Below are 24,471 nucleotides of genomic sequence, written 5' to 3' on the forward strand. Positions count from 1 at the left end.
TAATCTAATTCATTTAGTAATACAATGCATGATTACCTTAGCTTAGCCTATTTGCAGAACAAGCACAACAGAATACAGGGGGAAGAACCCAGCAAATCAGCATGAAAGAAAACCAGTGTGCTACCTCGCTCCCACTCATCTCACCACCCTGCCTGCAGAAGGAAGCCAACCCCTGAAAAAAACCTGCAGAACCCAGAAGCAGCAACCAGAACAGAAAGCCTTCTATGTCACAATCTGAACTTCAAGCCCCATGATACTTTGCTACAGCCAGCATGTTCCTTTTGGAAGCTGGCATAAGGCAGGATGGTATGAATAGCAGCAGACTAAAACTCGAGCTATGACATCCTGTTAAACGCTGGAGAATTCATGTGTCAGAGGGGGATGCTCCATAAGCTCCACTCCCAAGGAAACCTTCAGCTGGTGTTTGCACTTTATTGTGAGGTGAGAACTGTGAGCAAAAGCCACAAAGCTGCAGAAAATCCAATCTGCATAAAAGCAGAAGATTCATTTTATGCCCTTGATTAAGATACTGGTTGTGGGATTTTCTAATGAAATAGCAAAGATACAGGCCAAGCACCATAACTGTAATCGTGGTAGGTGCAAAAAGGGGTTTTTCCATGATAGAAAATTGCCCAGAGCCAGGCCAGCTTCCTTGGAGCAGTTGGAAGAAGCAAGCTGAAAACAGCAGGAAGAGTCTGCCAACGAGGAGTATAGCTGAACAGAATGCCCTCACGCCTTTTGTAGCACCCTCCCTCCCCCACATCACTCCAGATGAAATATGGAAATCCTACCTCTGGGATAATAACTGGATAGGACCAGTGAGAAGTGCTTGCACGCTGTAATAATAGATTCTGTATAAGTGCTGCAGATGGAAAGTGGATATTGGCTCAGTATTTGCAAAGTGGGAATAATATGCCTGGTCTTGCAGAAGACCATTTGGGGAGCATGGTCCCAGCCCAAGGAAAAGAGAACATGTCTACCACTGGCCCTTTATTCTGTTGCTCTGCAGACACTGATGAATTAAGTGTAGAGTGTTGTGCTGTGCAGAGTAAGGGGAACAGACACAGGGAGGTGTCTGACATATATTTTGAGGTGTATTTGATATGTAGTGCTTTCAGATTCCAGTTGCATGCTAGGGGTTTTGGCCTCAAATCAATGTTTGCATCTGTACCATGTGTCTCTGAAACAGCAGTGCTTATTTTAAAGCTGGTTATGAAAATAGTTTCCATTATAACCCCTTGTTTTCACATGATTATTTTATTTTATTTTATTTTGAAAATCCTCTTTTGAGTCAAAAATTTCCATTCAGTATCCTTGCCAAATTTGAAGTTTCCCCTCCCCTTTTTTCTTAGGCTTGGAGGAAGAATCTTTCAGATGTTCTTGAGTCATGAGAGAGTGGAAAAAATGCATTTTCCCAGTGGGGTGAAAAAAAAAAAAGTCCCATATTTTCATAGTAGTAGAAACACAGGGGAAATGAAACCGAAGGCCAACACTGGTATCTTGGTCTACAGATTTCTATAGAAAACCAGCTTCATTGGGAATTACTTTGATTTTGCAAAGGCAGAGATTATTCTGAGTTGGGACAGTTAATCAGGCACAGGTCCAGGTTTCAAACTTTGCTGTCATTCAGGATATTGTTTAAGGTAGTGTCTTTACAGCTGCCCATATAAAGAGTAAAAAGTCGCTCCCCTGTGGTCTTCTGCTCCTCAGAGCTAATTATAGTCCAGCAATACATTTAAATTCATTCTAAAATCTGACTGAATGAAGAGGAGCTAGATGAACAGTTGTGACAACTTCAAAACATTTTGTCAGTTCTCACTCAGGTCAGCAAGAGCAACTGGATGTTTTGAAGGCACAGACAGGTTTGGGCACGTTCAAAGGGCCAAAGTGCCTGATAGGACATGTACACATGAATGGCTCAAGCAACCAAAAAACTTCATTCAGTATGCCTGCTAAATATTTTGTTGGTATCTTTTTTTTATGTCCTTCACACAGACTTGGAAGCAGCTGTGCTATGTGTAGTTATACTGAATTAGTCAATAAACAGAAGAGGAAAGAAAGATGTAGGCATCTAACTGTTACGCTGATGACTTCTCCTGCACCCCTGTGCTGCTTTCTCTTACTGTTTTTTTTCCTGGTGAGAGCTGCAGATGATATACTAATAGTAATTCCCTATCACTTTGCTCTAGAAGATGTGAATGACTGTTGAGCTAATGGTACTGTTGTGACTTTCGGATTCTCATTTTCTGGCTTTTATATAAGTTTTTGCTACATAGCCTGCACATTTCATTAAACCTGTTGCTATCGTTCAAAACCTGCTCTAAATGTACATTCACTTGGCAAAGGCATCCAAAATGATGTGTTTATTTTGCTTCAGTGCCAAAAAGCAGTGATTCATTAAGGAGCTTGGAGCCATAGAGGGAAGGTCTCAGCCAGCAACCACCACACGTGCCCTGAAGAGCAGAAAGCTGTGTTTTCCTAAGGAAAATGGTTAGTGCAGCTGGACTAGTATCATGGCTGACTTCTCCAAAGTGTGGAGGTACTGCTGACAGGCTGGAGGGCACAGAAGGTCCGCTGTATAATTGGGCTTTGAAGCAGCAGCAGCAGCCAGGAAGCATCTGAAGGCTGCCATTAAGCCCAGATGGAAGAGAGAAAAAATGTCTAAGAGCTGGTCCAGCTGGTAGGAGCCTTTCCATGAAATGATGAATTAGGCAGCTCCAGTACTTTGACCACAGCTGTGGTGACCACAATCAGAGGTGCAATAGTCCTTGTGAGAAGAGGTGTAGGAGGAAAGATGGTGGTAGTACAGCTGCTTTTAGCTGTACTACTTCATTTCCCCCATCACATCATGGGCTGCATCAAGAGAAGCATATCCAGCAGGTCGAGGGAGGTGATTCTCACCCTCTGCTCCACTCTGGTGAGACCCCACCAGGAGTACTGCATCCAGTTCTGGAGCCCCTATTAGAAGAAGGTTATGGATATGCTGGAATACGTCCAAAGAAGGGCTGTGAGGATGATCAGAGGGCTGGAGCACCTCTCCTATGAAGACAGACTGAGAGGGTTGGGGCTATTCAGTCTGGAGAGCAGAAGGCTCCAAGGAGACCTTATTGTGGTCTTCCAGTATCTGAAGGCAACCTACAAGAAAGCTGGTGAAGCACTTATTAGGGTGTCAGATAGTGATAGGACTAGGGGAAATAGAGCAAAAATAGAAATGGGTAAATTCAGATTGGGTGTTAGGAAGAAGTTCTTCCCCACAAGGGTGGTGAGATGCTGGAACAGGTTGCCCAGGGAGGTGGTGGAAGCCCCATCCCTGGAAGTTTTTAAGGCCAGGCTGGATGGGGCTCTGGGCAGCCTGGTCTAGTGTGAGGTGTTCCTGCCCATGGCAGGGGACTTGGAACTAGATGATCCTTGAGGTCCCTTCCAACCCTGACAATTCTATGATTCTCTGCTGGGTACACACCAGCTTCTATCAGTAAAGGCACCAGTCCACTCTGTTTATTGGCACTACTGATACTAACTTACAGCAACTAAAGCCTTTGAAAATCTGGCAGAAACCTGACTCTTGAGGAACACTGTAGTCTGGCATGTAATTTTTACACCATTGCTTACTTCTTCCCCAGTGGCTTGAACTAGGACAGGCAGAATGCTATTTATAATTTTTAATGTAGTCCTTTTTGTCTTTCATCATAAATCTGGAACCCTGGACAAAATTGATATCTGGTGACAAACACATTCTTGATTAGAAAATTTGTGAGGGTTGTTTTCTGCCTGGAAAAGAAAAGCTGCCCTGTATTGTCACAGTGCTGCACAGCATGGCAAAACACCACACAACAGGAGGTGCTGGGATCAGGGAGTCAGTATGAGGCACAAAGGAAATGATCAATTATGAACAACATTACCATTGAGGGTTCTTGTTATTAACAATCATAAACATGTAGAAGAGATCTTGAAAATTTAAAGATTAATATTTAAGCCAGAGATATGTAGCATTGAAATTGGGTTAGGTATTGGAGTGGGACCTTACAGACTTTGAGTAATGCATCATGCCATCTGCTGGGGGTTCTTCTGTTTTTTTCAGGAAAATCTGGTCTAGAGTTAGAGGCAAAATGTGATCCACTATCCTTAGTGCTCTAAACAAATACAAAAATTAGCTTTTTCTAGCATTGACTGCACAGTGCTTAGCCCCTTTTAAAAGGAGATCCTTGCCTTGAAGAGCATACATTTCTTGCAGCATATTAATTTCCAATAAATTCAAATTTATAAAGCCCACCACTGTTAGAAGTGTTGGAAGGGTGAGAAGGGTCTGATTAATCAGGATCTGAATCTTTCCCCTCCTCATCTTTTATAATCATGCACAAGAGGTTCTCCAAAATCTGGATTATGCCATTTCAGCAGCTTACGTCATAAGGCTTTTATGCAGCTGATAACTTTTAAAGCCACAGATGTGAAGGTAATAATGTCCCAAATAGCAAGTGAAATACTCTGGGTCTGTGAGTAAAAGAAGGTTCCTGTGTAGGCCAGGCTTGCTGAAGCAAAAGAAGGGAACTGACTCCAGGTCTTTGCAGGGGAAGTAAACAAACATCAGCAAAAAATATGGACAGGATGGAGAAAAAGTCAAACAACTCAGAGGGACAAAAAGTTTCAGAATTTGTCTTTAAGGACCATTAGAGAAGGAAAGCCTTTTGGAAAGTTATTATGGAACAGAACTGGTATGGAGATGAAGCATGTAGAAATTGAAATGTTAGAAGAAAGCACAGTGTGGAAGAAGAGCAGTTTCTGAAGCGGAGGAGCACATGCAAAAGACAAGTAGGTCCTCTCTGTGTCTCCCAAAATGTTTGTGTTGGAACCAGTTTCTTTCTGTTTTCTGCCTTTCCACCACATGCATTATGTACATTACTTTAAAAGCTCAGTGCATACACTATCACAAAAAACTGTTAGTGTACGCACAAAACTGCAGAATTTTCAACATCCTGGAATGTTAACTCTGTAGAAGTCTTTCCTAGAACAACTTGCCAAGCAGTTATTTCATATAGGCAAGAGTAACACAATGGAAGTCACAGATCAGGTGATAAACCCACATGAGCAGTTCTACAAGCATTCATTATTAACCACTTCCAATCATATTGATGCAGCTGTTGTGAAAGTTTCTTGTAGGTGCAGATAGCACTACCAAGTCAGAGAGCACAAAGAGAGGCCCACAGATGACAGCACCTAGCATACAGGTGGGATAATGAATTATTGAACTGCTGTAGCCATGAATTGTTTACCTGCTTCGCTGTGTCTAAAACTGGCTTACAAACCGTTACGGTGAATAATTTAGAGTAGCAAACAAGTTTGCAAGTGCATAACCTATTTGCAGATAATCTGTGAACAGAAAGAAAACCTCTGTGTGCCAGATCACCAGGAATGAGTTTGCCCAGATGTGCTCTTTTTCCCACCTGTGATGGTGAAGAGCTGTTAAACATAAAAAAGGACAGACACTGAAACAGGACTCAACATCATCTGAATACCAAACTCTGAGCCACTCAAATCTTCCATAGGTATGGGCCTCACTATCTGTCTCCCCATGCAATTTTAATCTGAACAAGCAAATCTCATCCAAGATGTATCTGCTATATGTTTTAATCAGAATAGCCCATACTGACATGTTAACTCCACTGAGCCAAAACCTTGAACCCCTAGTTTCCAAATTTAGAGACTGAACTACATAAGCTCCTTTCAGTTATTCTGCATAGACACTTTTCATTATACTATGTATATAGAATGTACAGTGGGGTTTTTGAAGGAGAAAGACCCCACCTGGAGTACTGCGTCCAGTTCTGGAGCCCCTATTACAAGAGGGATATGGACGTGCTGGAACGTGTCCAGAGAAGGGCCACAAGGATGATCAGAGGGCTGGAACACCTCTCCTATGAGGACAGACTGAAGGAGTTGGAACTGTTCAGTCTGGAGAAGAGAAGGCTCCGAGGTGACCTAATTGTGGCCTTCCAGTATCTGAAGGGGGCCTACAGGAAGGCTGGGGAGGGACTTCTCAGGATCTCAGGTAGTGATAGGACTAGGGTGAATGGAATGAAGCTGGAGGTGGGGAGATTCAGGCTGATTGTGAGGAGGAGGTTCTTCACCATGACAGTGGTGAAGCCCTGGAATGTGTTGTCCAGGGAGGTGGTTGAGGCCACATCCCTGGAGGTGTTTAAGAGCAGGCTGGATGAGGCTCTGGCCAGGCTGATCTAGTGTGGGGTGTCCCTGCCCATGGCAGGGGGGTTGGAACTAGCTGATCCTTGTGGTCCCCTCCAACCCTGACTGATACTATGATACTATGATACTATGACTCATGATCACTGTGGCAGTTTCAAGGTGATGCCTAGGAAATTTTCCACAGATCTTGAGCAGAAGGTGGTAGAATGTAAGTAAATTACCACTGGATGTAAAGGGAAAATAGTGATAAGATCTAAATAATCCCATCGGTCTGATAACTAACATAAACTTAGTTGTATAAACTATTTTTCTCTCTTTTTTTTTTGGCTGTTTGCTCTATTGGATACTAGCTGGTGGCTTTTGCTTGGCTGTTGCTGACCTTGACTGTGTTCGTGTTATGGCTATGTACTAACAAGCTACTCTCTGCTTTTCTCTTCTCTTTTCCCTTGTACAGAGGGGAAGGGGGCTGAGAGGGGGAAGCTATTGGTAGACCCCTGGTTTTGTCTAGGGGGGTTCTTGTGTTGTTCATAAATCATAAATGTATGTAAATATTGTATCTTTTGTAATGTTCATTGCATTTCATATTTCTAGATTTTAGTTTTCTTGCTTCCACCCCAAACTGACCTAGTCTGGCAATTTTGTTTTGGGGGAGTAATTCTCTCAAATTAGTTGGGGAGGGGTAATTTCAACCCACCACAATCACTCACAAAGACAACAGCCTCTTTTTAAAAGACTTCAAATTCCTTTTTTCTGCCTGCTATACTTGTGCATTGGAAATAAGAGGTGACACTGGAAAAAGAACACAACATTGCTAAACCATTAAAATTTAAAAAGGACACATAAAAATAGTTTAAAATATTTCCAAGTGGAAGAATAATCTATGGTTTTTACAAACTCCCTGGTTATTAAAAGGAAATGGCCTAAATTCCCAGTACAATGCCCATATAATTAATTAATTTGGCCTGTGATTTTATTTTGGTAGTGCCTGTTTAAGAACTGCATTTATTTTCTCAGAAAACAGAATTAGTTTTTTGCTCTACCAGGGCTGATGCTCTGGTCCTAAGCAAACAGGGTGACAGGATCACAGGATGTTAGGGGTTGGAAGGCACCTCTGGAGATCTTCAAGTCCAACCCCCCTGCCAGAGCAGGACCATAGAATCTAGACCAGGTCACAAAGGAATGCATCCAGATGGGTCTGGAAAGTCTCCAGAGAAGGAGACTCCACAACCTCTCTGGGCAGCCTGTTCCAGTGCTCTGTGACCCTTACAGTAAAGAAGTTCTTCCTCATGTTGAGGTGGATCTTCCCGTGCTGTAGTTTACATCCATTGCACTTTGACACCCAGCCCTCAGATATTTATATACATTTATTAGATCCCCTCTCAGTCTTCTCCTCTTCAGACTAAAAAGCCTCAGGTCTCTCAGCCATTTCTCCAGTCCCTTAATCATCCTTCTAGCCCTCTATTGGACTCTCTCAAGTAGATCCCTGTCCCTCTTGAACTGGGGTGGATGAAATATTCCAGGTGTGGCCTCACCAGAGCAGAGTAGATGGGGAGGAGAACCTCCCTTGATCTGCTGGACAGCTCTTCTTAATGCACCCCAGGATCCCATTGGCCTTCTAGGCCACAAGGGTACATTGCTGTCCCATGGGTAACTTGTTGTCCACCAGGTCCTTCTCCATGGGGCTGCTCTCTAGCAGATCACCTCCTAACCTGTACTGGTGCAGTTTATTATTCCTTCCCAAGTGCAGGGCTCTGCACTTATCCTTGTAAAATGGGCTCTTATGTAGCAGGGGAACACAAATTATTCAGTAAAATTGATGAATTCACTAGAAGCAGAGAGGAACACTTTTGTGTTTCTGTTTACAAGTGATTCCAAAGAGGTAACGCAAGTTTCTCCAAATACACTCTTTAAAAATTATTTTTCAACTTAGGAAAACCAAATGCAGGGAATTGATGCAAAAAACTCTCGCGAGAAATAAGTGATAGGAGTCAGTTGTTCAACAAGCCACTCTACCTCCCCCCTAGCTCCCACCCTGAAATTCAGCTTGGGGCCTTTGTACTTGAACCACTTGTCTTCAGTTCCATCCTTTGTATGGGGCCTGGATTTGGAGGTGTCAGATGAAGAGCCTTGCCTTCTAGAATCATAGAATCAATAAGGTTGGAAAAGACCTCAAGGATCATCAAGTCCAACCTGTCACCCAACACCTCATGACTAACTAAACCATGTGGCTTCAAGTGCCATATCTAATCCTTTCTTGAACACCTCCAGGGACAGTAACTCCATCACCTCCCTGGGCAGCACATTCCAATGGCTAACAACTCTCTCTGTGAAGAACTTTCTCCTCACCTCGAGCCTAAACTTCCCCTGGTGCAGCTTGAGACTGTGTCCTCTTGTTCTGGTGCTGGCTGCCTGGGAGAAGAGACCAACCCCCTCCTGGCTACAACCACCTTTCAGGTAGTTGTAGACAGCAATAATGTTTCCCCTGAGCCTCCTCTTCTCCAGGCTAAATAATCCCAGCTCTCTCAGCCTCTCCTCATAGGGCTTGTCCGTGTTTGAAGGAGCAGGAGGGCAACACAGCTGGTCTTCCCAGAGTGCATCAGCACCAGTCTTCCTCAAGCTGTTTGTTGGAGATCACTTTCCATTTTATGTTGTGGATCAATTTTGAGCTGTTTCCCATTGTTTTGCATTTTTTTAATGAGCAGACAGCAACACTGGACATTGGGCAGCACTTCTTGTCTAATACAAAGCACAACATTATAGTGGGAATTCTACCTGCCTCTCTCCTGTTTGCACACCTCTGCATGAATATTGGTTCCCTTTGATATGAGCACTAGCTCACTAGGAGCTTGAGCTGAATTTCTCTGAGGTCCTACATGGAGCAGATTTCTAAGACACTTTCCTCAGCTCTGTACACTGTGTTGCTCTGTCCTGTAAGTCTTTCTTCTTCTTTTGACCCTATTGCTTGCTTGAAAGTACTTGATTGAAAGAGATGAGTTTATTAAACAATCCAGATAATTCTGTGACAGTCTTCTCCTCATTATCACTGGTAATATTTACTCCATCTAAAATTGCTGACAGTGTTGATTTATTTAGTCTCTTAAAGCTGTTTGAAATAATGCTTTTCTAGATTGCTGACAAAACCACTGAAGATCCTCCCTGCAGCTCCCCAGCAGAAATACTCTCATTAAATGCTAGTGGTACTTGGGCAAATGATCTGCTTTTCATTTAGCTATTCATCTGTTTGTGCTTTATTAATTTTGTGTTGTCCTCACTTTTTTCTCTCTTACTAAATCAAGGTCCTAGTGGAAGACTGTTACACTCCAGCCTGTACCTCTGGCAGTGTAACACGTAATCATATAAAACAAGAAAATCAGACACCTGATTATCAAGACCTGTTTTCTATAAAAAACATGAAGACTAGTGTTGTGTTCTTCGCTATTCAGCATGTGTTAGCTGACAAGCACATCTCTATATTAACTGATGCCAGGCTATCCAGACTGCAGCTATCTGTGGTAGTCCATTTGCTTCTGGAGTAGAGAGTCCACACACAGTTCTCCATTTCCTGAAATGTCACCAAAATGCTGACACATATAAAGATCAACAGGTCAGAAATCTCTTTAGCCGACCCCTCTAGGACTTCCAGACCACTTAGAAACATGTCTTGGTAACAGATGTTCTTTAGCTGAGCATTGTGCGTCCTCTGTAATGCACATGCATGTCCCTGCTTGCTCCTAGATACTGCATAATAATAGCTATTATACAGTTATAGAATCACAGAACGATTTGGTTTGGAAGGGACCTTTAAAAGCTGTCTAGTTCACCCCCCCTACAGTGAGCAGGTGCACCTCTGACTAGATTAGGCTGCTCAGAGCCCCGTCCAGCCTGATCTTGAATGTTTCTAGGGATGGGACATCCAACAACTCTCCAGGCAACCTATTCCGGTGTTTCACCACCCTCACTGTAAAAGATTTCTTCCTTAGATCTAAACCAAATCTATCTTCCTTTAGTTTAAAACCATTATTAGGCATTTGATCTTTTTGTTTTGCATTACTGTTAACAGTTACCACTGCTTAGAGTAGTGCATTAACCAAACCAAAAGAAACCTCCATTCTTTTTGCCCTTGTGCTACACGCACTCTCTTTCTTATCTTCCCTGTCTTTCCCCATTAATTTATCTAATTGATTACACCTCATCTTGCACTTGTTACAGTAGAGCAGTCTCAGGATGCTGTTGCCTTAGGATATATTTTTCTTTGAAAAGTAAAAGTGGTCCTGTCCTAGGTGATACACTCAGTTGGGCACTTTCCCAGACCTCTCTCACAGCCAAACTAGGGTTGGTCCCGACACCCCGAGCTGCCCTGCCCTGGCATTCCCGGTCCGGTCCCGGCGGTAACAAAGTCTTGAAAACTGCTGCCAGCAGGGATGCTCTGGAGCCGGTCGATGGGATCACTCTGTGCAGCTCTCACACGATTTCCCTCCTCCTTCAGAGAAAAAGTGTAAATAGTTTTGTTTTAGACTGCGGAGAAGCGCAGGGGCTAGGGAAGGAACGTTTGTCAGTCCCAGGAGGCTTGCCAATTAAGCACCGTCTTCCCCAGTCTCCGTACCATTAAGGGTGCTTTTTCTTTCTTTTTTGAAGTTTATTAAAGACTTTCACGATGCCTCCTGCAGCCCTTCACCGCAGCGCGGCTCTGGGCAGGGGGCGGTGCACCGGAGCGCAGCCTCCCCCAACCCGCACTACGGCCGGACGGGGGCGAGGCGGCGGCCGGGGCGGGGGAACGCGGCGCTGCGGTGACGGGCCCGAGTCGAGCGGCGGCCCCGCAGCATGACAGGCAGCCGGCGGCCCGCAGCAGCCCCCCGCCAGCCGGCGGGGAGCGCGGCCCCAGCGAAAAGTGAGATGGTCCCCCGGAAACAGCCGCGGCGGAGGCTGCGCGCCCGGCGGGCGGCGTGACCGCCTCCCGGTCAAGCCATGGGCCAGACTTCTGTCTCCACGCTACCCGAGCCGGCCGGCGGTAAGTACTGGGGGACGCCAGCGGCGGGACAGCGCGGCCGGGGCGCCGCGAGGTAGGGTGGGTCCCAGCGGCGGCGAGCAGCGAGTGCGGCCGGGGCGGTGTTGAGGGAGCTGCCCGGGGCTCCTCGGGGCCGGGTTGCGGTGCCCGCGTTCCGTGAGACGCCGCCGCTGCTGCCTGCCTGCCTGCTCCGTCGGCGCGCTGCGGGGATGGCGGCGGCAGGGGTTGACTCGGTCGCTTCTCGTACTGCCCCGTCCGGCTCGGCAGCCCCGAGAGGCGAGGGGCTCCGCGTTGCCCCTCACCTCCCTGCGAACTTTTGGGCTCCTATTTTTGCCCTTAAATAAATAAATATGAAAGGGGAAAAACAAGGGGGGAGGAAAGGAAAGGAGCTCTGGCAGCTTGCCCAGCAGCGCGGCTAGTAACCCGCCCATCTGGTTGCTTTTGGCTCCAGGACGTTTTATGTGTAAGCAGACTATTGAAAATAAATAAATTGCGTGTGAGCAGACCCTCCACCAGCTCCCAGCCCCAGTAAAGCTGTCCGAGCTGCTTGAAACTTTTTGAAATAAGTATGGACTATATGGGAATGTGATCTGGGGGCCCATTAGGATAATCCGATGTGTTTTAATTACTGAAAAACAGAGCAGGTCTCTTCCCACAATAATAAGATGTAGCATCTGAATTTGAACTCCAGCGAGGTTTGAAATTTCCTACAAAACTGTCACGGCACACATGTTTCTTCTCTATGCCTGTTTCCTTTGCATCCATTAACATAACAAACAAACAATTAAAGGGAAGGGGGAAAAAAAGGCAAATCTTGTTCTCGACTTTAATTCCAAAGCCTGAACTTGATTCTTAATTTGCTTATTTGCACTTAATGTAGGAATGTTTTCTCAAATAGGAGACAGCACAACAAACTTTGTTTCCCCTTTGTTTATTTTCTTTGTGGATGTTTCAAATAATAGCAATAGCATCCATTTTCAGACAAGCTCCGTTATATTGCCAGTGGTACAATTTCCCAGTCAAAATATTGGGTGATTTTTTTTTTTTCTCTTGCCAAACATTGCATGAAAAAAAAATCTGACCATTTCCAGTAGGTTTCCCCCATCCTGTTGAAGGTTTCACTCAGTAGCCAGCAGGTTAGAGTTATATCAAGGTAGGCATGAGGAAACAGATGTAAGGAAACAGATGGAGCTGTTAAAAGTTGTTGTTAAACTTCCTGTTCAAAAGTGTGTCCAAACTCTTTATGGGCAGAAGTCTATTGTGAGGGTGTTTTGCCTGGGAGGGGGCCTGCATCTTAACTAATGATAGTGCTGGTGCCTGTGTTCCCTCAGCAGATGCTAACGGTAAGTGGGCTGGATTACTAGTTTTATCCAAACAAAAAGAAAGTCACCCTCCAGTTCTTTCCTTACTGAAATAAAAATTTTCAATAAGGAGCAATAAGAGACAATCATCTGAAGATGAAAATTATGGTGATGCTACCTCAATCTTGCCAAGTAAATTGTAGTTGTCACTATTTTAAGAGTGCTTCTCTTGTGACGAGATACTGGCAGTGCCTCTTGGAGGTTTCACAGAAGAGCAATCCCCTTGCACTTTCGTCCCTAATAAATATGTTGTGAGAGTATCCCCAACAAGAAACCATGGAAGCAAGTAGGTTACTGCGTGATGTGGATTCTTGGGGTGCAGACATTTCTTTTCTCTAATCTGCTAGGGTCTGAATGCTTAATAAGTTCAGGCCTTGTCCAGCTCTGATCAGAGCAGGAGAATGACTTCTATTGGTTCTGGTTCAGATGGGTTGCCGTTTAGGCAAGCAGTCCTGAAATCTTGGTTGATTGTGGCATGTTAGCCAGCTACAAGCCATTTTAAGTCTTTGACAGCTGCCAGAGATTAGAGTTGAAGGAGATTCCTGTCTTGCACACGCAGGGGCTACAAATCTGGTTTAGCGCTAAGGAATCAATAGTGCATTCAGATCCCCACTGAGCCACACAAAAGCAGCTGTGAGAAGTTAGTTGCCTGTTTGTTCCTTTTTTTTTTTTTTTTTACTGCAGCCATGCCAGCCTGCAAGGACTCAGATCCTGCCCTCTGGTTCCTGCCATGCCCCTGCAGAGTTCAAAGGGGCTGACGGCTGGGCACAGGGGAGGGCACCACTTGTAAATTACCATGGGGCCTTTTGGGTGGACCAATGTGGTGAACACGGTTTGATGTAGAAAAATTGAAATACAAGGTTTTTCCTAAAGTCACTGAGTGGTAGAAGAGATAAAATATATGCACAGTACAATTCTCAGTGTGGACTCCAGCCAATGTCCTGCAGGTTCTTTTGAGGTTTACTTTAAATGAAAGACTTTCCCCTTGAAAAGTGAATTATATACTGAAGTACTTAAAAGGACCAAAGTCCTAGTAGTACTTTCCTATTGGCTAAAGAGCAATACTGAGGCCTAATCATAAAACTCAAAGTCCTTCTTGACTAGGTGAATGTACACTCATACTAGATTCATTACAGTGCCTACGAAGAGAGAAAGAATCAGATTTTCATGACACTTGGAACTTTAGTAGCAAATATGCTAGAGTTTTCCGTTGGCTCATGGGTGAGTGGGTGTTGGAAGTATTTTGCACAGGAGGATCAGGATTAAAGAATCATCTTCCATAAGTATGAGTGGTAGATGGGCAACAAAGCAGGGCTTATCTTTCTGTGGACACCCACCAGGCAATCCTTTTGCTCTGCCTCGATTCCAGCTTCGTAGTCATTTAAATACATTTTCTAAAGCTTGTGTGTTGTTTGTCATACTTTGCTAATGTGAACAAACAGTAATTGCAAGAGGGGCTTGGGAAGACAGTGTAGATATGTGGAAAAGGTGGAGTGCATACTTCTTTGTTCATCTTCCTTCCTCTCCTTTGATTTCCCTATGCCTGGCAGGACTAGATTAGTGTGTCGTCTCCCTGCTCGTTGGCGGGAGTTTAGTGCTTTAGGGGGTTATCAGCTATCATCTGCAAAGGCTATCACTTCTGTTTTCTGGTCTACAAAGGGCACCAGAGCTGCATGCCTTGGTTTTTTTTTTTTTTCCTTTTTGGATTTGTTCTTGTGTAGTTCAGTACCTGCCACAGTACTGGGAAGAAGTCCTCAAGTGGAAGAATGATCAGCATATCCAGAAGATTAAAGCAGCCCTGTGCTTTAATCTTCCCCATATGCTGATGGGGACAGTGATAGTTTTTGTTGTTGTTGTTTCCTGAGTAGCAATGCCCAGTTGAGAATGAATTGCAGTAATCCCAGAACCTACCAGTGTTCTTAGAAGGAAGTCTGGCAGTTTAGCATGGGGTCCGAAAGCAGAACAGAAGATATGTTGAGGGGAAGGACAAGCTGCATAGGGAATCTTTTGCCATACTGGTCAGTGCTCCACGTGGCCATCTGAAGGCTGATGTCAGATCCCTGTTCTGACCTGTAGCACCAAGTATGTAATCCATGGGCCTGTTTACTCTGGGGTGGGTGGGAGTTCTTCTCACACACATTTTACAGAAAGAGAGCACAAATTTCCAGGCTTGCATTTCATCCTATTGTGGATCCAAATGTTTTTTCAAGGACATGGAGATGTACTTTGACAGCACAGGAAAACTATTTCCCACCTAGCTCTCCCCGGGAGATGAAAGCAGTCACTGGTAGGATCCTGTTGTTTGTTGACCTTGGCAATTGACAAAATGATTCTTATAGGTCAGAAGTGAGCATGTTTCTCAGACTGCTCTTTTCCATCTCTTATGGCTTTATGGTATTTCCTGTTCGTTGACAAAGAAACAGCAGCTTCACCTGTATCTGTGCAGAGGAATTGTAATTGCTTTAACTGGGCAATTTTATATTGATCCTGAAATAAAATGGAAAACTACTATTTGTTTCTGCAACTCTTAAGTGTTGGTGTGACAGTTTTAGGCTGTGCCTTTAAGAATACTGTAAATTCTGTATATTGTGTGTATATTCATTGCATTTCATTCTGCTTGTGAAAATACAGCTCATTTCTATTTTGCTTCTCCGACTGAGTTAGCTGTGGTTTGTGTGTGGGGGGAGAATTGAACTTTTCTCACTACCACAGTTGGTAAACAAACTGATTTGCTATCAGTGCAGCAATGTGAGGACTTGTCTAGGAAGCCACATTATTCCAGTAGTGCTCTTTGGTAGTAGCTACTTGTGAGCCTTACTGAGGTTGTTGTTCTGGAGCCAACACTTTTGTTGCTGTGGGGGTTGGTTGTGGAGGTGCTCAGCCATAGACTTAAATTCTCGGCACTACAAATCCGAATGTGCAGACAAGCCTTTACAGTAATAATTCTTAATGAGGACAAAAATTAAGTTGATTTTTCTCCTCCAGCTTCTCTTATTTTCAAAAGTGGAGGAACTTTGACATCATTGCACTTTACAGGAGGGCAATGAAAAGCGTCCACAGGTGTGGTGAGCTATTCACAACACACCTGTTAGCTGGTCATTTCAGTTACTGGTGCACTTGAAAGAGTGGAAAGCAGAGCTACTGAGCTGAAGCACGAAGTTCTGTTTGATGTGCAGTCCTAAATGACTTGTTCACAGCCACAAAGGTCTTTCTGAGCAGAGACCCTTATGTTGCTTATTTTTTCCCTACTGTTTAGGTTAGCTGGGGACTCAGTAGTTGAACTCCTGTGATACTGCACTGGGAATCCTATTGCTTTTTTCCTCCCTTCTTTTGCTTTTGTAATTTATGAAGAGTCATTTTGCTCCAGACTTTGGCTGATTGGGTATTATAGGTACCTAGGAAAAGGCATAAAAGGTCCATGTTTTCATGCAGAATGGATGGCCTCTAATTTGCCTGCTACTAATGGGAGCTGCAACAACTCTTTTAAGAACTTGGTCCTTATGTGTCTTGGGTTGAAATAGCAAAAGTAATAGCAACTTCTGAAAGTGTGGTATCAGCACCCAGAACCGTGATTCTGGTTTGTGCTGGTGGAGAGGGTCCAATCATGAGCATGCGGAATGATTCACTCTTCTTAGGGAGAAAACTGCACACACTTTAAAATATAACACATTTATAAAATATATAATGTATTTATATGTTCATGGGTGCTGCTGTATACACACTGTGATCTGCCAGAGCAAAACTCCCCTGCTGCCAAAGTAGTTGCTTCTGGTTGGCCCAGGCTGAGCTCCTCAGCTGCAGTAATAACTCACTGCAGAGAAGATTGCAATCTGAGCCTTTGTTAAGGGGCATGGCTGAGAACAGAGATCTTGTAAGGACATGGAGGTCCAGCCACATCACAGGAACTGTGTGTGAGCCACAGGAATGTACGTGTGTGAAAATAAAGGCCTCATGCTCAGCAGGTCCCAGGTTGGTGTCTCACCTCTTCTCACTCTGAGGCTACTTCAAGGATGGCCAGGAATTCTCCTCATTTAGCTGCCAGGATACATGACCTTTCATTTCAGGCGTGCAGACTAAGATGCATTCATGTGCTCATGTTCAGGAGCCACAAATCACCTGTTCTCAGTGTTAATCATCAGCTTCCTCATCTGCTACCAGGAGAGCCAGAGCTGGCTCCCAGGAGGTCAGGATGGCAGAGTGCTGCGAACTAGCTGGGTTTGTGTGAGGTTGCCTTCTCAGATGACCACCCACTACTTCCCCCAGATGAAAAGCTCACAGAAGATCATGTTTTCTCCTGAGCCCCCTGTGCTAAGCCCCACTGACAACTGATCCAACTCCCTGTTGGATCTCCGCCACCCCTTGGATCAGTTGTCCTTCCTCCTAGATCCTCTTCCTTGGCTTTCTTACTGCTCCTGGGTAATGCAGCCTTGTTCTTAGGTGGCATTTTATGTTACAGATTTCAAAACACTTTCCATCCCTCTTTTATCCTTCAAATCAAAGAATATTATAAAACTGAGCACAAGGAGGCAGGACAGCAACTTAAAACAGCCAGGAGGAAACCAAAGAGCTCCCAAGCCTTCACAGGTTTTTAAGTAATTTCACAGTCCTGCCTATTAAAAGCAGGAAATACTTGGACATTTACATCTTATCACAGAATCACCAAAGTTGGAAGAGACCTCAAAGATCATCAAGTCCAACCTGTCACCACAGACCCCATGACTAAACCATGGCACCAAGTGCCACGTCCAGTCTCCTCTTAAAGTTGTATTTGATTAATTTTGAACACTAATGCTTTCTGAGATTTGAAAAATGAAGAAAGAGTAACGTTGCTGAAATGCTTCTGAGTTAGTGCTGGGTTTGGATTTATTTTTTACTTTATTGTTTTAAAACATAATGGTGGTAATAAAAGTACAGAGTGCATTTAATGCTGTGAGTCAGTCACTGATGGTTGGTTTTGTTTAGCAAACAGCCTGCTTACAGAACTTCTGCCTATTGTTTTTAAATTGTGACAGTGGCTGGAAAAGTATTTCTGATCCTCAGAATGTCTCTAGTAGAGGCAGTGGTGGCTCTGGTCTGTTTTGCACCTGGCAGATCCCAGACAGCGATGCCAGTTGTTCGTGCCCCTGTTGAGACAGCAGCCAGGGCACAGGTATGTCGAAGGAGGAAGTTCAGTTTTGTCTCTGCCTCTGAGTTGACAGTTCTGCCAGTGCTGCTGATAAGCCTTCAGTCAGGTCTGGTTTCAAGCCAACATAAAAATACTGACATTAAAAATATATGTGTAACAGAGGAAGGAAGAGGAGGAAAGTATGAGTACAAATGATCAGCAGGAAGGTAGGCAGATGGGGAGGGGAGAGCTTATTTTATCTTGTGTCCCACAAACAAAATCAAAGGCAAAGAACCAAATCAAGTCATTTATATTCCTACTTAGGTGAGCTCTACAATCCCTAGACTGTCAAATACACTTTGGGGCAAACATAAAACTACAGTGGAACTCCAGATTGTGCTATTTCCTACCACGCTGTAAGATGGAAACGGTTCAGTAGGAACTAGGTAGGAAGGTCAGTGTGAACATCCAAGGTGATGCATGGTGTGAAGATGGACAGTTTTCTCACTGTCTGTGACTAGAATCACATGGATAACAGTGCTGGATGTCCTCTCTTTTGGATTCCCTTCCCCTTCCCCTCCCTCCCCCCCATTTATGATAAATGAATCAGTTTAACCATGCCTATTTGCAGTCTGCAAAGTGGTTTGGACTAACAGTCTATACAGACAATCCAATTACCTTTGTCCATCATATTCATTATTAGGAAATGTGATTTAAGACTCGAGTGTGTTGCAGGCTTTATTCAAGGTTGCTGCTGTGCCTGACTTGGTTTTTGGGCACTTGGAAATAAAGTCATTGCCAAAAGTGAAGGTCCTGTTTACCTTTGTGTTCTCTCACTGCTTTGAAGAGCTGGTGTAAGTGGAGGAAAAAGCTAGGGAGATGTGAGATTGCTTGATTGCTCTGTTACTGTATGGAAGTCTAGAGTATGCTGGCAGGTTCCATGCAAGTAAAATGAAAAAAAATGTGAAGATAATGACTGTCTGTCTGCTTTGCATTGATAAAGGATTGACTAAGTGTATGTTCAATAATACTATAAACTGTGAGAACACTTTGTTATCTGGCAGATCAGAGCATTGATACAGAATCCTGTGTCAGCAGTAGCTTTGTGAAAATGAAGTTTTATATGAAAAGATGTAAACAATGAGGGTTGTGTTGCCTTTTCTTTCTCTGATTCCTGCTTTGGTTTCATGTGGATTACAGAGATGTCTTTGCTGATCAGAGTTAGACTGCAATAGAGCTGTCCTAACATTTGAAACTGTAAGGAAGACACTCCTGTTCCCAAAGATCAACCTGCATCCCTCACCCCTCAGAATGTGCCTTTTTTATTAACTGCTGTAGAATGTCTTCACTCTAACCAGCTGCCCAAACCATCAGCAAATTCTAGTGATGTAGATGGACCATCCTAGTTTCACTGTTATTTAATCCTTGTTGTGTTTTCTGGAGATCTGAATGTTTGTATCTGTTGCCCAGGAAAATGGTGCAGAGTCCTTAGATGGTTGTTGGATTGTGCAAACAACAGAAGAGAGTGGAAAATGATTAATGAAAGATACAGACAGTCTCTCATGTTTATTGATTTAAGATATATGGGCAATTTACACAATTAGGATAACTGTGGTAGACCATGAAACTTCACTGCTGTGATACTTTTCCTGCTTAAGCTGTTATTGACAATACTTAGAGGTGCACAGTGACTCTTTTCCAGGCTTTAGAATTTTTCTTTAATTGCATGGAGCTTCAGCTCAGAAAATTAACTCTTGACTGAGGATTTGTCATGCCTGATTGTTTTTCTAGGATTTTTAATTCAGAACTTTGTTGGTGCACACCAAAATTGCGGTCATTTCACTTTCCCTTTTCTGCTGAAGAAGACAGGATTGTTCTTTTGTCCTTTCTGCCTGAGTAGCTGCAGAACAAGGTCAGACAAAAGCAATTTGGATCTAAACTTCTTTTGGTATCCAACTGAACTAAGTGGAATAGCATTCATCATGACTGAAGTTGGGTCTCAGTGCTCAGCAAACTTCATGGGAGGAGGGCAGCCTGTTGCTGGAAAGAAGTGAATATTGAAGAAACAAACCACAGGAGCTGTGCTCTACACTTCAGCTCAGCCCACTGCAGCCAGGTGGCTGCCCACCAGCAATCTTCCTTCTCAAATGAGGAGTTGGGAAGCCAGTGCTGTGTGCCAGTGTCTGTGTCTGCATCCTCAGCAAACTGCAGCCTCTGCTGGTGTATTCCAGAAACCAGTGTTGTTGCATGGATGCCAAACAGAATAGCAGTTCATGGAAGAGTCATGATACTGTCGCCCTAGGTTATGTCTGTCTGTGCCCCAACTCAGTTTTTGTATATGCTGTAGGGAGTAAGATGCCCAAGATACTTGCTTGTAGCCCATGTTTACCCATGAAACTGTGGTAAGCCTCAGTGTGACTTGTAGATCTCTCGCCTCTACGGTCTGAGATGCATAGAGATTTTTAACACTTGGGCATCGAAGCAGTGAAGTTCACCAAAGCAGCAGCACCCCAGGCTGAAAATGTGGTGTGACTGAGAATAGTGACCAACAGTTTGGTTTGTGACTTTTCTCCCAGTTACTTGCTGTGCTTATAACCCCCAGAGATCAATATACCTGAAGCATTTATGTCATAACAAGCAATGGAAAGTCACCCAGACTGAAACTAATCTCCTGTGGGTTTTTCTCTCTTTTTCTTTTACCAAGATCCTACATAAGTCAACAAAGAAATGACACTTTCATTGTGTACTTATCAAACACAGGTTCAGAGGGGTACAGTCAAGTAGTTTTGACTCATGTAACCACTTAAAGTTCTTGTAAGCTGGTAGGAAATGGTTTTTAGATACTAGCTGTCTTTACAAGGAGGAAAAAAAAGCCCCAAACAGTTCCTTGCCAAGAAACTGGGCATGTTTAAATTATACACATAGAATGTGTTATAATTTAATTCATTGGTAATAATTCAAAACTGGCTGTGCATTTCCTTTCCTGTAAATTCACTCAATGTGTCTGAAGATTACTGGTTTGTTTGTTGAATTTTTAGAGATTTATCACATTTCTGAGAGGAAGGAAGTGTTGGTTTTGGCACGGGTGCTAAGAGTTGTCTTGTTCTGAAAATGTGAAGCGGTGTTAAGAGTGCACTGCTAATCTGGCAGAGTTCTGTATTCTGGCCTCTTTTATGTTGATACTGAGGAGGGTGTAGCAGTTTTCTTTTTCTACATAGTACACCATGGTTCTCCTCTTCGATTAATTGTTCAAGTGATTGACAAAAAGAAGGAAAATACTGGGTTTAAGAACTGGTATTACGAATCTGTCTGTGATTTAAAACAGTTGCAGTAATTGCAGAGTGATTCCTGTGCTTAAATCCTTGAAATGAAAAGTTTTAAAAGGCTGGTCTGGCTCTTGTAAGAGGACACCAGGTTTTATTTCCTGGGAAGAAGATGCTGCTGTTGTTTCCTACTTGAATATTGCTGCTTTTAATGTATGGGAATAGTGTGTAGAAGAAATACTTAAGGCCTGGAGGTGAGACATGAAAGACACCATGTCTGTAAAAGGGAGTGAAGAAGAAAATGGACAATTAAGACTATGGATCAAGCCAGCTGGTCAAGAGATGGGCAAGGACCAAGCAGAAATGAGAAATGGTCTGTACTTCAGTGAGAGGAGAAAGAGAGTAGCAGAACATGAGCCAGAATAAGAAAGAGTGAGAAGTTAACTACTCTGAGGATGACACTTGGCTTTAAAAGTATTTTGTTGGACAATATCATCCTGTAACTGTGTCCTATTACAGAGTGAATGTGGCTCTGAAGAGAGGAATAAAATTCTTGCTGGAAAAAAATTGGGCAAATTTGCAGAGACCTGAAAATAAAAAGCAACCATCTTGGACACTTACAGCAGCACCTCTCTCGTAACTCTTCTCTGGCACTGCTCCTCCTGCTGATTTAATTTTCCTGTCACCATTGGAGGCAAGGGGGGAGAAGAGGAGGAAGCATATTTCAGCACACCCAGCAAGGCAAGCAGTTTATTTCTGAAACATGTAATGCTCCCAGAAACTCTGTAGCTTAGTTTGAAATGCATAATTAAAAGTGTTCAAGAGAAAATATTTAATTGAATATTTAATTCAATACTTATTTGAATCTCTAGGATCGTGTATTTTTGAAAGGAGAAGATGCAAAAAGAATGTACCTTTCTAGCTGTCATCCATGAAAGATGAAATAAACCTCTGAAAATACAGGGATAGGCCACTAGAAAGCACACCAAAGCTAAGCATTGTTTTCAATATCTTTTAAACCATGAAGCAAAGTTTTGGGACTTTGCCGGTTTTTCTAGTTAATTGGAGAAGCAGGACACAAAAGTTGGTGTATGTAGCACTGCACACTAATGCATAGGCTGATTATTATTTTGGAAGTGGCTGCAGTGGCTGAAGATGCACCCACAGATGCTAAACTTCCCTTAGACAGATGTTACCCCTCCATCAGATCAGCCTTGCTAGCTTGCAAGCCTTTCCCAACTACGGGAGTGCAAATTCAGCAGAAACTGTTAGTATGTAAGAATAAAAGTCACAGCTTACCACCCTAGCATGATCTGGAGGAGTTCATGTTTCCATCTCTGAACTCTTCTGTGAGTGTTAATCACTCTTGAGAGTGGTCTGGTGTGATAATTAAATATTGTCATCCCCTCACCTCCCTATAGATGAAGCATACCAGACCTGAAAGCCACAGACCAAGGAACTAAGTGAGCACAAATGACCCAAGTCAGGCTGTGGATTTTTGTGTTTGTATTTTCAACGAGCCATCCTAAAAGGAACTGTTTGTAGAGAAAACACCTCAGGGTTTCCACAACCACAGAAGAACATTGTAAGAAAGATCATCTCCCAGAAGATAAGATGAACAAAAAATTAGAAAAACGAACAAACACACACACCACCCAACTTAATTAGGTCAGTTCCATGTGGGAGAGGTATACAGCTGAAGACAGCCGTTGAGTTAATCTGCTGCTGTGGCTTTTGGAGGGGAGCCTGCCTGTCTGCAGTTTACTGGGAATTTTACACCCTGACAGTCCCTGCACGGGAACGCTACTATTTAGCAAGTTTGGCAACCTGTTTTCTTTCTTGAGGGCTTGTTTCAAAGGCTCACAGGAAGTTAGGGGTTGGAAAAGACCTCTGGCGATCTTGGAGTCCAACCCCCCTGCCAGAGCGGGACCATATAATCTAGCGTAGGTCACACAGGTGTGCATCCAGATGGATTTGGAAAGAGTCCAGAGAAGGAGGCTCCCCCAACATCTCTGGGCAGCCTGTTCCAGTGCTTTGTGACCCTTACAGTAAAGAAGTTCTTCCTCATGTTGAGGTGGAAGCTCCTGGGCTGTATCTTACATCCATTGCTGCTTGTCCTATCACAGTGCACAAGTGAGAAGAGGCTGACCCCTCCTTCTTGACACCCAGCCCTCATGTGTGTATATATATATATATATGTATATGTGTGTGTATATATATGTATTTACATATATATATACCAGCAGGGCAGAACTGAGTGCCAGTGTCTTTTCATCAGCACAGAGGGATCTGGTGGCATAGACTAGTTTTTGTTTAAAGCTCTTAAGAGTTGATATACTCTCTGTATGTGTGCAGCCAGAAGTTTCTTTCTTTCAGGTTTTTTTCTCATTTTTTTTCACTCTTGATGAAGTAAATTCCACGGAAGAGTGAGGGGAGAGTGGAGGAAGAACAGATGCAATGCTACTAATTAAGTTAGCCATTCCTTAAAGAAAACCAAATAAATACCAAGCAGTTAAAGCTCATTAAAGAAAAAAAAAAAATGCCAGCATGGAGCCCCATTCTTTTTGGTTTAAGCAATTGCTGGCACGCTCAGATGTCATTAAGAGGAAAACTTGTGAATCTGGAGAAGTTTATTTTGTTTTACTCTGTATATTTCTTTATAACTCAGTCTTTGCACCAACCATTTCTGTCTTTTTTTTAACATATGCAATTACTACCTTAGAATTCTTTGTTGGGATGAAAGATAATTAAAAGTCCACTCAAACCTTTGGTTCCCAAGTGGGTTAAAAGACAGAAATTTCAAGTTAACATAGGGGCGGACTGGAGTGGGAAGGCAGAATCTGTGATAGAGCTCAGTGGGAAGGAAGGTGTTTGGATTGGAAACCTTGAGGCAACATCTGAAGGTTCTTCATCCTCCTCAGAGCTGGAATTATTTGAAATAGGATCACATTTTCCCTGGGACCCTACCCTTCAGCAGGCTGCTGCAGTGTCAATGAGCTGCACTGACAGGGGCTGATTTACAGTGGGGTCACTGGCTGGGTCATTGGCCAGGCTGCTTCTCCTCACACCAGCACCTGTCCAAACCCTATAGGGCAACCTTTCAAATGTCAAGGTAACATTTGGCCCAGTTAATGTGGGCCATATACATATTTACAGGCATGAAACTGAAGAGTTTTGGTTGAAGTGCACATTCTTGTAGAACTGGTTCCCCAATGATTGCTCTTCATAAAAGCATGAAATGTCATAAGGTTTCACGAAACATCTTGAAAGTTAGTTATATCATGCATACATCCATTGTTCAAGTTTCACAGAATCACAGAATTGTCAGGGTTGGAAGGGACTTCAGGGATCATCTAGTTCCAACCCCTCTGCCACAGGCAGTGACACTTTCCACTAGATCATGTTGCCCAGAGCTACATCCAGCCTGGCCTTAAATTCCAGGAGTGGGGCTTCCACCATCTCCCTGGGCAACCTATTCCAGTGTCTCACCACCATCATGGTGAAGAATTTCTTAATGCCCAATCTGAACCTACCCACTTCTAG

General features: G+C 43.5%; 1 protein-coding gene across 5 annotated transcripts in view; it reads left to right on the forward strand.

Annotated features, from left to right (window-relative positions):
• The window catches only part of PHACTR2 (phosphatase and actin regulator 2), a 157,165-nt gene that overhangs the window by 57,775 nt on the left and 74,919 nt on the right, over positions 1–24,471 (forward strand). Inside the window, exon 1 of one of the 5 annotated variants that reach the window (XM_068150944.1) lies at positions 10,948–11,203. The exons of the other annotated variants lie outside the window; for them this stretch is intronic. Coding sequence (XP_068007045.1) covers positions 11,161–11,203 — 43 coding nt within the window. The 5' untranslated portion in view covers positions 10,948–11,160. Of the gene's footprint in view, positions 1–10,947; positions 11,204–24,471 lie in introns of those variants that run through there. 5 annotated transcript variants of the gene reach the window in all.

Source organism: Melanerpes formicivorus, unplaced genomic scaffold (assembly GCF_026170545.1).
Source record: "Melanerpes formicivorus ecotype bairdi unplaced genomic scaffold, bMelFor1.0.p_v2 SCAF_2, whole genome shotgun sequence".
Taxonomy (NCBI): Eukaryota; Metazoa; Chordata; class Aves; order Piciformes; family Picidae; genus Melanerpes; species Melanerpes formicivorus.